The sequence below is a fragment of the Mus caroli genome, chromosome 17 (genome assembly GCF_900094665.2).
Source record: "Mus caroli chromosome 17, CAROLI_EIJ_v1.1, whole genome shotgun sequence".
NCBI classification, from domain to species: Eukaryota; Metazoa; Chordata; class Mammalia; order Rodentia; family Muridae; genus Mus; species Mus caroli.
This window is the reverse complement of record NC_034586.1, coordinates 27,100,148-27,112,716: the sequence shown is the minus strand read 5'-3', so window position 1 is coordinate 27,112,716 and position 12,569 is coordinate 27,100,148. Positions and strand designations below refer to the sequence as shown.

The following is a 12,569-nucleotide window of genomic DNA, read 5'->3' as shown; positions in this document are numbered from 1 at the left end:
ACATTCCCCCCCCCCCCACCCTTTTAAGCATGGTGTGGGGATGACTGAGTATAATCCACTTGTGCAGTGTCGGCCACTTGGGGACAGGATGGCCTCTGTAGGGTGAGGTGGAAGGACACTCTACAGAGAATCCCACTTACCACTGGATCAGCAGTTCCCAAGCCAGAGCTCCTGCTGAGTTCACATATAGTGCTTACACATTCCCTCAGTCCATGTCTTAGGAACGGCCTTCCCCGCTGTGACTGTGCTGCCACCCCTTCCCATTAAGGCAAGGGGCTCACTCCTTCCACTCACAAAGCCCCCATCCCTTCCTGCTCATTGAGAAGAGAGAAAAGGAGGAGCCAGAAAACGACCTGAGCGAAGTGTGTGTAGGAGGCACAGATCTTTATGTCTAGACCCTTGTACAACGGCCATGATGTGCTTGGAAGAACAGAGGCTGAGGTAGGCTGGAGGATGGCCTTCTAAGACACATCCTAACTTCCGGGACCATGAACAAGTGACCCCTGTGGCTAAGGGACTTTGCAGGCTTAGTTGCCAAGTTTAAGATGAGAGAAGACCCTAGGCTACTGAGCACAATTTGTCATGGCGTCTTTGTGAGGTCGAGGCAGGAGGCTCAAGGCAGGGGCTATGTGACCGTGCCTTAGAATTTCCCCAAACTGATGGGTTTGAATAGAATCATAAGGTAGTAGATGCCAGGAATATAATATAATAAATAGGATGCCAGGAAGGACAGAGGCCTCTGGATTCTGGAATGGCTGGGGAAGAGTCTTCTAGAATCTGTAGAGGAACACAGCCCACGCTAACCTCCAGAATCACACACTTTGTCTCTGTGCATTAGGAATTTTGCATGGCTTTCAAGCACTACTGTCTCCAACTCTGTGTTCGAGCAACAGCAAGGAACCCTTAAAGTGCTGGTGCCAGCTGCTGTCCTGGTTTTGATCTGGTGGGCTGGCCATTTCTTTCATTGACCATTGTTCCTTTTTCAGCTGGTGTGGCCCTGGCTAAAGAGCGATGGTTATATTAAAAAGGAGGGCTCCTAAGAACATACAAAATAGATGGGTGGCATCTTCAAGTGCGGGGAGTCTGTAGTTCCTGGAAGTGAGGCAGTTCCTCTGTTCTCTCCAAACCAGTGCACATGTTGCAATGTGGTATCCTAATCCAGACCTCTGCTCTGGCCTCTGCAGTGGCTGGCAGGACAGCGGATCCACGGGTGGCAGTGACGAAGGTCTGAGCCATGGCTATTCCCCCTGAGTATCGAGTGTGTTTTGTTCTTTCCTCCAGTCACACCGGGCAAGAGGCTAGGATGCCTTTGTAATCATTATCACAGCCCCTCGTGCCTTGGCATAGGGCAGTCACCTCTTCCTGGAAAGCTCGGGCTGCCTCAGTTGCTTGAGATCCAGTTTCTCCAGTTAAAGACCGAGTTGGCCCCGTGTGTCAGTGTCTTTACTGGCGGATTCACCAGGTCCCACTTTCCGTCCTCTCTGTTTTCCTCACAGAAGCACATGCCCAGAGATGGAATCTGGAAGAGGGTTTAGTATGTTTATAATATTCTGTTACAAGTCAATCAACGTTGGAGCATTTCTTAAACCCACTGAAAATGTGCCTCCCGGTCATGGAGGGGACCCAATGGTCCCAGGCTGCCAGGGAGCCATGGAACCAATGCCAGCACCTACCATTTAATTTCGCCTGGGGATGCTCAACGCTCCCAACAACGGGTTACATTGTTACCTAGAGATTCATTACAACTTGGAGTGGGACTGCTAAGCATTCTGGGAGCCATGGGTTAGTCCTCCTTTCCCACAGAATTACCAGGCCCACATATCTAAGGGGGTGGGAGACCCTGCCAACTGGCTATAAGCTATCTTACCCGTGCCTCAGCAACACAGAAAGGTTCCGGATTGCGGGTTTAGACTATAGGACAAAGCACAAGGTGAAACGTTGGACCTCTGTGCCTTCATATGTAAAATGGACCAGCCCATTGGACCCTTGTGTTAAGGCTTCTCTGTCCACATGCCTTTCTTACCAGTACTGCCTCACCCTCTTTTTAACGTCTAGGAATTCTTTGGTCAGACAAAATTTGCAAACATCCCAAGATGCAGGGAGGAATCTAAGCAGATGCTACTGCTGACTCAGGGGAAAAAAATCATCCCATCTGCAAACAGGGACTGCCAGGAGGGTGTAATGGGCTAGTCAGTGGAAAGCCTTGAATACTCAGGGTCCTGCATGCTGGTCCTGATTGGAAGGACCAGTCCTTTCAGTTATCTGTCAGCAGAGCCCTTGGATAAACTTCTGATCTGGGCTGTCTAATGTGGAGTGGGGTGGATGAAGACTCTTAAGTGGTCAGCATAAGAAAGTTCTAGAGTTTAGAATTTATAGGAATCATTTTTTCTCTTGTCCTTGTTCTCGTCTTCCTCTTCCTCCTCTTTCTCCTCTTCTTCCTCCTTCCCCTCCTCCTCCTCTTCCCTTTTCCTTCTCTCTTCCCTCCTTTCTCCTTCAACTGGGGTTCCCTATGTTGCTTAGAGAACCCGTAACTCATAAGCTCATGAGGTCAGCCTGCCTCAGCCTGCCGAGTAGCTGCAATTACAGCAAGCATGCCCCATCATGCCTAGCTCTCATTGGTAATTTTCTATACCAATAGAGTCAGGGTACAGGATCACTGGTTAATTATCTTGATGAGGAAGAGAGAGAGAACTGGTCACCAGGGGAAAAGAGCTAGTCTAAGATGAATAATTCATGGTCTGGCGACCTCCCTCTCTGATCTGCTGGAGTGCTATATTCAATAGGGCACTCAAAGTGCCACCAAAGCATGTTTGTCACCAGTTTGTCATTGGAGTCTTTCATGAGACTGGCCCAGCACCTGGTCATGCTACAAATAGCTACAGTGAGTTCCCATTTGTCCTTTGACAGGTGACTCAGAAGGTGAGTGGGTGGAAGTTCCTTCCATCTGTCAGTACCCCTCCCAGGCCCCCCTGAGGAAGGCAGGACCACACAGGGTCTAGCCTTCTCTTACTCAAACAGTGACTCCTGACTCCTCACAGGACCCTTATACTCTCAGAGCCGCAAGAGATGGGCTATGGGCTAGCTCTGAAACTTCTTGACATTGCTGGTTGCAAAGAACCGGGGAGACTGCCACTCGGGTGTTAGGGTGACAGGTTTACCCACAGCTCCTGCAGGTATGCCCTCCATGAGAGCAGATAGGCACATTCACATAGCCAGCCCTGGATTTGATGGATGCTTGTCATTCTATAAAGAGTGCCATGACCCAGCGCTTGCTTCACTTGGAGGCTAAAGAGGTATAAGAGGGTCACATACCTTTCTTACCAGTTGGGCGAAATCCCCACATTCTCTGGGTGGGAGCCCGAGGAGCGGCCTCGTGCAGGAGTCGAGCGCTGAGCTGTGGCTCACGATGAGGGTGATGCCCACTGTAGACAAAACACGTCAAGGTCAGAGCAGGCCCAGAGAGCACTTTGCAACATATAATCCTCTTCAATGTCTTATGGGTCCAGCTACCGTGCCCCTATGAGGTGGTGGGTAGGAAGTAGCAAGAGTAGGAAGACCCAGTCTTTTGCCATGATTTAGAGCACACCACCTTGTGATGTGGGGCCTAGGGCTAGGGTGTGGTGACTGTGTGCCAGCTTCAAGGATGGTATACGGATGATCTGAGTCTCTATCCTCTTGTGGCTGGCTGCCTAGGTCCTGTCAGCCACAGGTGGGTGTGTGATGGCTGCTATCCAGACCCGAGCCAATCACTTTATCTGGCTTATCACTGTGAGCCTGAGATGCTGCCTGCTTTAGATAAGGGTTAGCGGGACTTGGGGAGCCACCTCAGATGACATGATGGGATCCAGCACCTCGGTGTGGGTCTCACACTGGAGAGGCAGCGGTTGATGGTGTGGAGCCAGGAGAGCTGGGAGCATGGCTGGTGGTTAGGGTGGGAGGGCTGTGGCTCAGCGTCCTTTTCCTTAGGCATTGGCTACTTGATCCTTCTGTCATTCTGGGCTTCTCTTGTTCCCATAGTTGGTGAAGACCCTGATGTTCTAGGGCTATCCATGCTCAGCCCCAGAGCATGCAAGCCTGGTGTGATGGTTTGCATATGCTTGACCCAGGGAGTGGCACTATTAGGAGGTGTGGCCTAGTTGGAGTGGGTGTGGCCTAGTTGGAATGGGTGTGGCCTTGTTGGAGTAGGTGTGTCATTGTGGGCATGAGCTTTAAGACCCTCATCCTAGCTGTCTGGAAGTCAGTCTTCTCCTAGCAGCCTTCAGATGAAGATGTAGAACTCTTAGGTCCTCCTGTACCATGCCTGCCTGGATACTACCATGTTCCTGCCTTGATGATAATGGTCTGAACTTCAAAACCCAGTTCAATGTTGTCCTTTATAAGAGTTGCCTTGGTCATGGTGTCTCTTCACAGCAGTAAAACCCTAACTAAGATGGGCTACATGGAGTATGTGTGTATGCATCCACTCCCTGTCATGGTGGAGATGATGTACTGTCTTGGCCAGAGTATGGGAGTGAGGAGGTAGAGACACTAACAGGCCAGAATCAGCCAATCCCATCCCAGGGAAGCCTGAGGCTGTCCTCCTCAAGCCTGTGGGACACTCACTGTCCTGTGGGCATGTGTTGATGATCTGCCCCATGCTCACGGCGCATCTCTCCACGTACTGGTCATAGCTCTCAGCTGGCATGAGGGAGCAGCGGGGCAATGCTGGCCTGAAAGAAGATAGAAAGAGACATAGGCAGCTGGAGCAGCTGAGTGGGACCATGATCCTCTAAACAGCCTACCAGGCAGGGCTCGTGGGTTTACAGCCAGCAGGGGCTCCTGGATGTGTTCACACTGGCAAAGGGCTGTGGTACCACCAGCATGGAGGTTGAATGAACAGCAGGAAAGCTGTACATCTCACTCTACCTGGAGATAGTCACCCCAGGGGAAGAACAAAGCCACTCCCCATCACAAACCAGAGTCAGGACCCTCTTCTGGGTGAGGTCCCTTTGTGTCCATCCATGTAGGGTCAGCTTTAGCAGGAATACCCCCATCTTCCATACATGGTCAGGTTTCCCAGCCTCCCTCATCTCTAGGTGGTGTGTGTTCACTGTAGCTGCCTTCACCAGGAGTTTTGGGTTGGCTGAGCAAGACCATAACCCTGAAGCCACTTCTCATTGCCCCGATCCTGCTGGTACTATATACACAGCTCAATCTACCCTACTCTCCACTGCATGGTTCTACCTCAGTAGATAGATTTTCTTTAACAGGGTCCAGAGAAGAAATCTCTGGGTGGCAGAGACTTGCAAGGTACATACCTATAATCAAGATCAACATTGAAGTTTGCTTCTTTCAGCTCCTCCAAGGTCAAGAAGGTCAGCGTGGCCTTGCTGGCTTCCCACTTCATCCACTCGAAGATTCCAGGCTCAACTCTTATCTTCAGCTTCTTCTCCAGTTTGAGTTCTTGGGTCAATGGAAAGAAGCATTTGGAAACAACAAACCTAAAGAAACTCCTTCATCCTATATCCGCCTTGGTAGTGAGCATTTTTGTCAACTTGACTCAAGCTGGAGTCATGATGGGAAGAAGGAATCTCAACTGAGAAGACTGGTCTGTAGGCAAGTCTCTAGCTGTCCTGGAATTCACTATGCAGAGTCCTTGAACTCACGGAGATCTGCCCACCTCTGCATCCCACGTACTGCGATTAAAGGCATACATTATTACATCCATAGCCTTGATTAATTGCTGATGTGGGAGGGCCAAAACCACCGTGGGTGGTATCACACCTGGGCGTGTAATCCTAGGTGCTATAAGAAGGCAGGCTGAGCAAGTCACGGGGAGCAAGGCTATAAGCAGCACCCCTCCATGGCTTCAGCTCCTGCTTCCGGTTCCCGCTTTGAGTTCCTACCACAACCGATCTGATTGATGGACAGTGATGTGGAAGTGTAAGTCAAGTATGCCTCTTCCTTCCCCGGTTGGTTTTGGTTAGTGTTTTATCACAGGAATGGAAAAGCGAACCAGAACACCAACCCATAACTGAGTCCAAGGAAACATGTCATATATGTGACTCTTCCCTGGCAAACATCATCCTGGGATTCAAGCGAAGCACTGCTTTCTCTAAGACCCGGACCACCAGGCATTTGGAGGGATCCAAGGACTGACAGCATGCTGCCCATCAAGAGGGGCCATGCTGCTTGGCTACAGGGACACCGTAGGCAGTGGACTCACCCTGGGGTCTCACTATAACTCCATATACAGCTCACTTAATCCACACCGCAGTTTCATCCTTGATGGAATGATACAGTGACGGAGACAGGGAGTCCCAAGGGGGCGAGAGGTGAAGAGTAGGGGAGGAAACTTCTGGAACATTCTGATTTCTCACAGCTCACCCCTCCCAAGCACTTTCTATCTTGACCAAAAAGACCTGTCAAGTAAGGCTATCTGTGTTCAGACTAGGGGCAGGGCCTCTGCCCCCTGGTGGCAGGCAGGGTGCTGACTTTGGTCAGGAACTTTGTTCTGCAGTGAACAAAGAGGGTTTCTATCTCCTGATATGGACACTTCCATGACCCCCTAAGTGGGGGCAGAACCTTGGTGACCACCAGCCACCCACATGGCAATGTTGTCTCACTGGCTGAGAGGATCTGTGAATGGTTTCCTGACAGTTGGGAGATGCTGGACAGCTCCCTTCCAGAGCTGACCCTGCCCCGGGAAGTCACCCGTGGATCTAGAAGGGTTCTCAGTAGCTCCAGGTCTCTAGGCTTGTGACTGTTCATTCCCAAGTACCGAGACACTTGGCAGAACTGAGCCACTTGGCAAAGTATGATTACAGATGTTGACCCTGAGAGACCAGTGGTACAACCCTAGCACTTTGGAACATGAATGGCTCATTTCTGCCAGCAGCACCTCGAAGGCTGGCTTCTAACTGTCTTTCTTTGGCTTAGTTGTGGCCACTCCTTGCTCATCATCTCATTCACGCCACACCCTCATTGCTCTCCATGGAGAATATCCTCAAGATCAAGCCAGAGGCAAGGCCTGCTGAGCTTCTCACCTTCCAGGATGTGCTTGGCTGTCTGCACACAGCGCAGGGCTGGAGACGCGAAGACCGCGGTGACTCTGACGCCGCTGTCCAGCAGGGCTTCTCCTAGAAAACAACAGGTAGGAAACTCCCTTCATGCATCAGCCCAGGATGGGCACTTGCCTTGGTAGCAGGCAGGGATGGATGAGACTCTTACCCGCTGCTGTACACACCTGCAGGGTCCCCAACTAGGTTAGGATAGAACCTGCAACTGTGACCAGCAATGGTCTTGTAACTACACTATATTGTATGGTGGAGGTGGTGGTACAGGGGTTGTTGAGGCTGTAAGCAGTGGCGGTTTCTCCCAGCTGGCCACAGAGCAGGAATGAGCAGACACGAATGTGGTCGTACTTGGCATGTGAACCATATCCTTTAGCTGTGTTGAAAGATGGAGCATCCCATGTTACCAGACATGGGTGTAGCCTCAGAAGTGGAAAGTACCAATAGCAGCCAGGGGAGACCCCAGCCCTGCATCCCTGAGGACCTGAGCTCTGCCCATAGCCTGGGTGAGTCTGGAAGGAGGCCTGGGCGCCAGATAAAAGTGACTCTGTGGGCTGAAAACCTGCCATGCCCCACTCAAGTCACACCTGCACTATAAGCTTAAGGTGCACATAGGTCTATACCTTTGTGGCCATTTAGTTGGTCAGATTTTGGCTTGTGGAAGGACAAGCTGTAATCCAACCATGTTTTCTCTGTAATACTAGAAGCCTAGCTGGTGGCAAAGGAAACCCCATGGCACAAGAGATTTCTGACAAGAGGCTTGGGGTTGTCAGTTATGGGCAAGTTGGAATACTGACATCCATAGACTGGGACCTTAATCAATGGATCTGTGTCAAAGGCTTTGACTAATAGGAATAAAAAATATCAGAAAGTTGTGACTGTACCAAACACACAGATTTCATGCAAAATTTATGGGATACACACACACACACTCACACACACACACATATACATGCATATGTATATATGTATACATATATGTATACCCATGGATTCTGTGCCCACAAAGGATCCTGCCACCTATCCCCCAGCATCCCATGGGGTAACTGAGAACAAGTTAACGTAGGCTGCGTTCTGTACCAACATGTCTTCTGCAAAGGAGAAGGCTGAGTAGAGAGACGGACAGAAAGGGATGATGTGAAGATATCAGGGCAAGACCCCAAGGAGCAATAGGGAGAGATAAATCTTCCTCATAGCCTCAGAAGGAGCCATCTGCTTGAACCATGACCTTGGGACTTCAATTTCTGTCACCAGATGGTGGCAGGGATATAGCAGCTAGGGATACTTGTTACCTATGCCACACATCCCCGGATGCTCCCATGAATATACACCAAGAGCTGTTCAAACACCTTTGTAAGTATTTGGGTATGAGGACAAGACTTCTGGGACATATTTACAGGCTCACATGACATATGAGCATGTCATGTCTCCTAGGGAAGGAGGGGCCCAAATGGGCTATGTTCAGCTGGGGTATCCCAACCCCAGAACTAACTGTTGTCTGACTGGGAGCCTGAAACAGTCACAGTGTGAACCCAGCCTCCCACCCTGAGAGCTGCCAGTGAACCCCTGTGGCTCACACAGGGTGAGAAGCAGGAAAGCTTGTTCTAGTGGGTTCCTGTAGCTAAGCAGCCAGGGACTGGGATGTCTGCTTGCCCCCTTAGGCTCAGCTTTCTGAATTTGTACGATGTAACCAGAGAAGCATCACAATCTCTTAGATGTCACAGACGAAGACACCCCAGTCGTAAACTCAAGGGCATGAGTCATAGTGCAATATTACCTGTGAGGGTGTGTGTGTGTGCCTTTAAAGTGTGTGTGTGTCTGTGCATGTGCATGTGTGCACACATACTGGTGTGCATGTATGCTTGTGTGTGGAGGTCAGAGATCAGCCTCAGCAGTCATCCTCAGGAATGCCATTCACCCTTATATTTAAAATGGCATTTCTCACGGGCCTGGAGTTAACCTTGTAGGCGAGCCTGTCTGGCCAGGGAGCCCTGGGGAGCACCCTGCCTCTGCTTTTCCTCAGCACTGGGAATACAAGTGCATACCACCACACCTGGCTTTTCCACATAGGTTCTGAGGATCAAACCCAGGCCCATGTGCTCACTGGGCAAATACTTGACCAACTGAGCTATCTCCCCAGCTCGGTTTTAATTCTTTAAGTGGCACTCTTGGTGCATATAGTGTTTATTGCTATTTCTTCTCCCTGCAGTGTTCCTTCCCTATATTTCCTTGCTTGCATCATCAATTATGCACTCCTGGATCAGACGGCTCCACTTTTGGCCACTACCTGTGTGACCCTGGGTAAATGATCTAACATCTGTGGTGATTTGAATGAGAATGCCCCCCCCCCCACATATATTCAAATATTTGGTCCCCAGTTAGTTGAACTGTTTGGGAAGGATTAGAAGGTATGGTCTTGTTGGAGTGGGTGTGGCCTTGTTGGAGTGGGTGTGGCCTTGTTGGAGTGGGGGTGTGGCCTTGTTGGAGGAGGTATGTCACTGGGGATGGGCTTTGAAGTTTCAAAAGCTCATGCCAGGCCCAGTATCCCTCAGCCTTCTGCCTATGGGTCAGGAAGTAAGCTATCAGCTGCTGTTCCAGCGCCATGCCTGACTGTCTGCCTGCCAGCATGGTCCCTGCCATGATAATCATGGACTCACCCTCCGAAACTGCAAGCAAGCCCCCAATTAAATGCTTCCTTTTATAAGCTGTCTTGGTCCTGCTGTTTCTTCACAGCAATAGAACTGTAACTAAGACAATCTCCATTTCCTGGTGGGGCAGAGTAGGGAAGAAGATGCCAGTACTATCAAAGGATGCACGGCAGGGGCTCAGGGGATACAATGTAGTCATTATTGTTAGTGTTACTCTCCTGTGGGAATACTCTTAAACATACCGGCAAGTCTGGCCTGGAAAATTCCACAGGATGATAGCGGTGGATCGTTTTCAAAGTCTTTGATGCCGTTGCTCCTCCTTGGCAGGCTGCGGGGGAAGTTCAGGTCTGGCCTGTAGTATTTTCCTGAGGTAGAAACAAGTAGCAGACATCTGAGGTCACGGAGGCATATTCTACTCGTTACCCAAGACCCCAAGACAGAGATCCTCTCTGCAGGGAAGGTTATTGTCTGAGTGCTTGCCAAGGATGTCGTTTGTGAAGTGTTCTTATGATGTGGATTGACTGCATAGAACAAATATTGCAGGCCTGTAACATGTTCTCAACTGTACAACGCTTAGGTTTGCGCCCCAGGGGCCGGGAGCCCACTTTTTCCTTTTAACCTTTATCACTCACAGGGGAGAGAAACCTGCATCCCCAGGATAAGCTTTGGAGTAGTTATCAGTTAACCGGTTGCAGTGTGAAGCCTCCTGTGTGTGTTGCTGCCGGTGGGGCAGTACACATTGGCTGGAGGTGCTCTGCCATGGGAACTCTTCAGTCAGGTGCTTGAATGCAGGACCAGAAAACAGGGGCTGTGTGACACCCTGGTCCCTTTGATGTTGATCTCTAAGATCTGTCAATCTGTTAGAAATCCTGAGCCTTAGCTGTGTGACCAGAAACAAGTGGTTTAACCTCTCATTAGAGAAAAGGGGAAACCAGAATTGTAACCAATCACTGACCTGATGCCAAGGGCCTGGCTTAGGCATGTGGACAGTGTGTATGTTGGTGGGTTTCCTTATCCACATTAGTGGCCCCAAAGCCTGAGGGCACTGGCGTCTCCCAGCAGGAGCTATGCCATGGTCTAGGGTCCCTCAAGGACAGAGAGCTAATCTGTCTAGAGTCATTTGGACTCCACCTACCATCAGCAGTAGTACACTGCTGTAGCCAAGACTTCCCAAAGACCTGGTCCACTCTCTCGCCATGACGTATGACCAGAATGCCTCTCCTCGAGATGGTAGCCTGGGGTGGGAGCAATGGGACGTGAGTTATTAAGCAGACTCTGCAGTATCCACCAGCCATTGCCTAGGGTCGGAGCCTCTCCCAAGCTCCTCAGCAACTGTGGTCGGTCAGGCTGCCAGTGTCAGTGTGAGACTGGAGGATTGCTTTTATTTCTCCCTATGTTTAATTTCCTGGGCTCTGTGACTTCATAAAAGAGCTGGAAAGAGGATTGAGCCCATCACAGACACTTTTCAACTGTTTTGTCTCTTCCAAGTGTCTGTCTATCTGTCTGTCTGTCTCTTTCCTTCTATTATCATCTATTACCTGTCAGTCTATGGTGGCTGTAATGAGAAGTATCATCTATAGGCTTAAGTATTTGAATATTTGGTTCCCTACATCTGTCTGTCTGTCTATCTATCTATCTATCTATCTATCTATCTATCTATCTATCTATCTATCTACCTACCTACCTATTAACCATCTCTCTTCTTCCCTCCATCCCCTGCTTCCTTTCTTCCTTCTTTCTCCCTTCTTCCCTTCCTTCCTTCTTTCCTTCCTTCCTTCCTTCCTTCCTTCCTTCCTTCCTTCCTTCCTTCCTTCCTTCCTTCTTTCCTTCCTTTCTCTCCTCTTTTTCTTTCTCTCATATATCAATCTATCTATAGTTTACTCAGTTACTCTTACACTTCCTCTTCCAAGGAGCCCTCCAGGATTAGCCATACTTGAGTCCATCCCGAGGCAGCTTCCTCACAGTGCCCAGGTGAGTGTCTTGCTTCTGAACACTCAGGTAAGAAGCTCCCCCCACCCCTTCCCCACTTCTTCCTCACTGCCTTCCTATAGCTGGGCATTATGAATTAGGAATTATGTCATATTGCTTAGGGAACAGTGGCAGACAAAGTCTGTATGCATTCAATACTGGCACAGCTATTGCCTGCCTGCCTGCCTTCCTTCCTTCCTTCCTTCCTTCCTTCCTTCCTTCCTTCCTTCCTTCCTTCCTTCCTTCTTTTCTCTTTCCCTCCCTCCTTTCTTTCTTCCTTTCTCTCTTCTTTCATCTCTCTCCTTTCCTCCTTTTCTCTCTCTTTTTCTTCCTCCCCTCTCTCCTTCCCCCTTTTCTTTCTTTCTTTCTTTCTTTCTTTCTTTCTTTCTTTCTTTCTTTCTTTCTTTCTTTCTTTCTTTCTTTCTTGTTTTCAATATTCGAAACATGTTCTGATACTATAGCCCAGGCTGTCCCAGAACTTTCTATGTAGCCCAGGTTGGTCTCAGACTCATAGCTATCTTCCTGCTTTTGCCTCCCAAGTGCTGGGATTACAGATATGTGTTACCACAGCCAGTTCGAATCTTGAATGTTATTCAAAGGCTTGGATGGGGAAGGCTTGGTTGCAGCCCATGGTACTGCTAAGAGTGGGATCTTTTGGAGGAGAGCCTGGTGGGAAGAAGTTAGGTCACTGGACTTGTGACTTTGAAGGGCTCTTGGGATCCAGCACCTTCCTCTTTTTGCTTTCTGGCTTCTATCAGGTAACTGACTCTCCTCTACTGCCTGCTTGTATTGTAGTAAACTGCATCAGAACAAGCCCCAAGCAACCCATCAAATGATGATGGACTGAACACTTTAAGACCATGACAAACACAAAAATAAGCCATTCCTTTTTTTTTTTTTT

At 49.5% G+C, this 12,569-nt stretch overlaps 1 protein-coding gene across 2 annotated transcripts in view; it reads right to left on the bottom strand.

The window, feature by feature from the left end:
• Positions 1-370: 370 nt before the first annotated feature.
• The window catches only part of Ubash3a (ubiquitin associated and SH3 domain containing A), a 33,959-nt gene continuing 21,760 nt past the window's right edge, over positions 371-12,569 (bottom strand). The window contains exons 8-14 of one of the 2 annotated variants that reach the window (XM_021149755.1): positions 10,836-10,935; positions 9,943-10,065; positions 7,026-7,118; positions 5,298-5,442; positions 4,603-4,709; positions 3,313-3,422; positions 371-1,519 (exon numbers count right to left, since the gene is read on the bottom strand). In XM_021149755.1, the coding sequence (XP_021005414.1) occupies positions 1,382-1,519; positions 3,313-3,422; positions 4,603-4,709; positions 5,298-5,442; positions 7,026-7,118; positions 9,943-10,065; positions 10,836-10,935 (816 nt within the window). In that variant the 3' untranslated portion in view covers positions 371-1,381. The remainder of the gene's footprint in view (positions 1,520-3,312; positions 3,423-4,602; positions 4,710-5,297; positions 5,443-7,025; positions 7,119-9,942; positions 10,066-10,835; positions 10,936-12,569) is intronic. The other variant, XM_021149756.2, reaches the window with a different exon arrangement.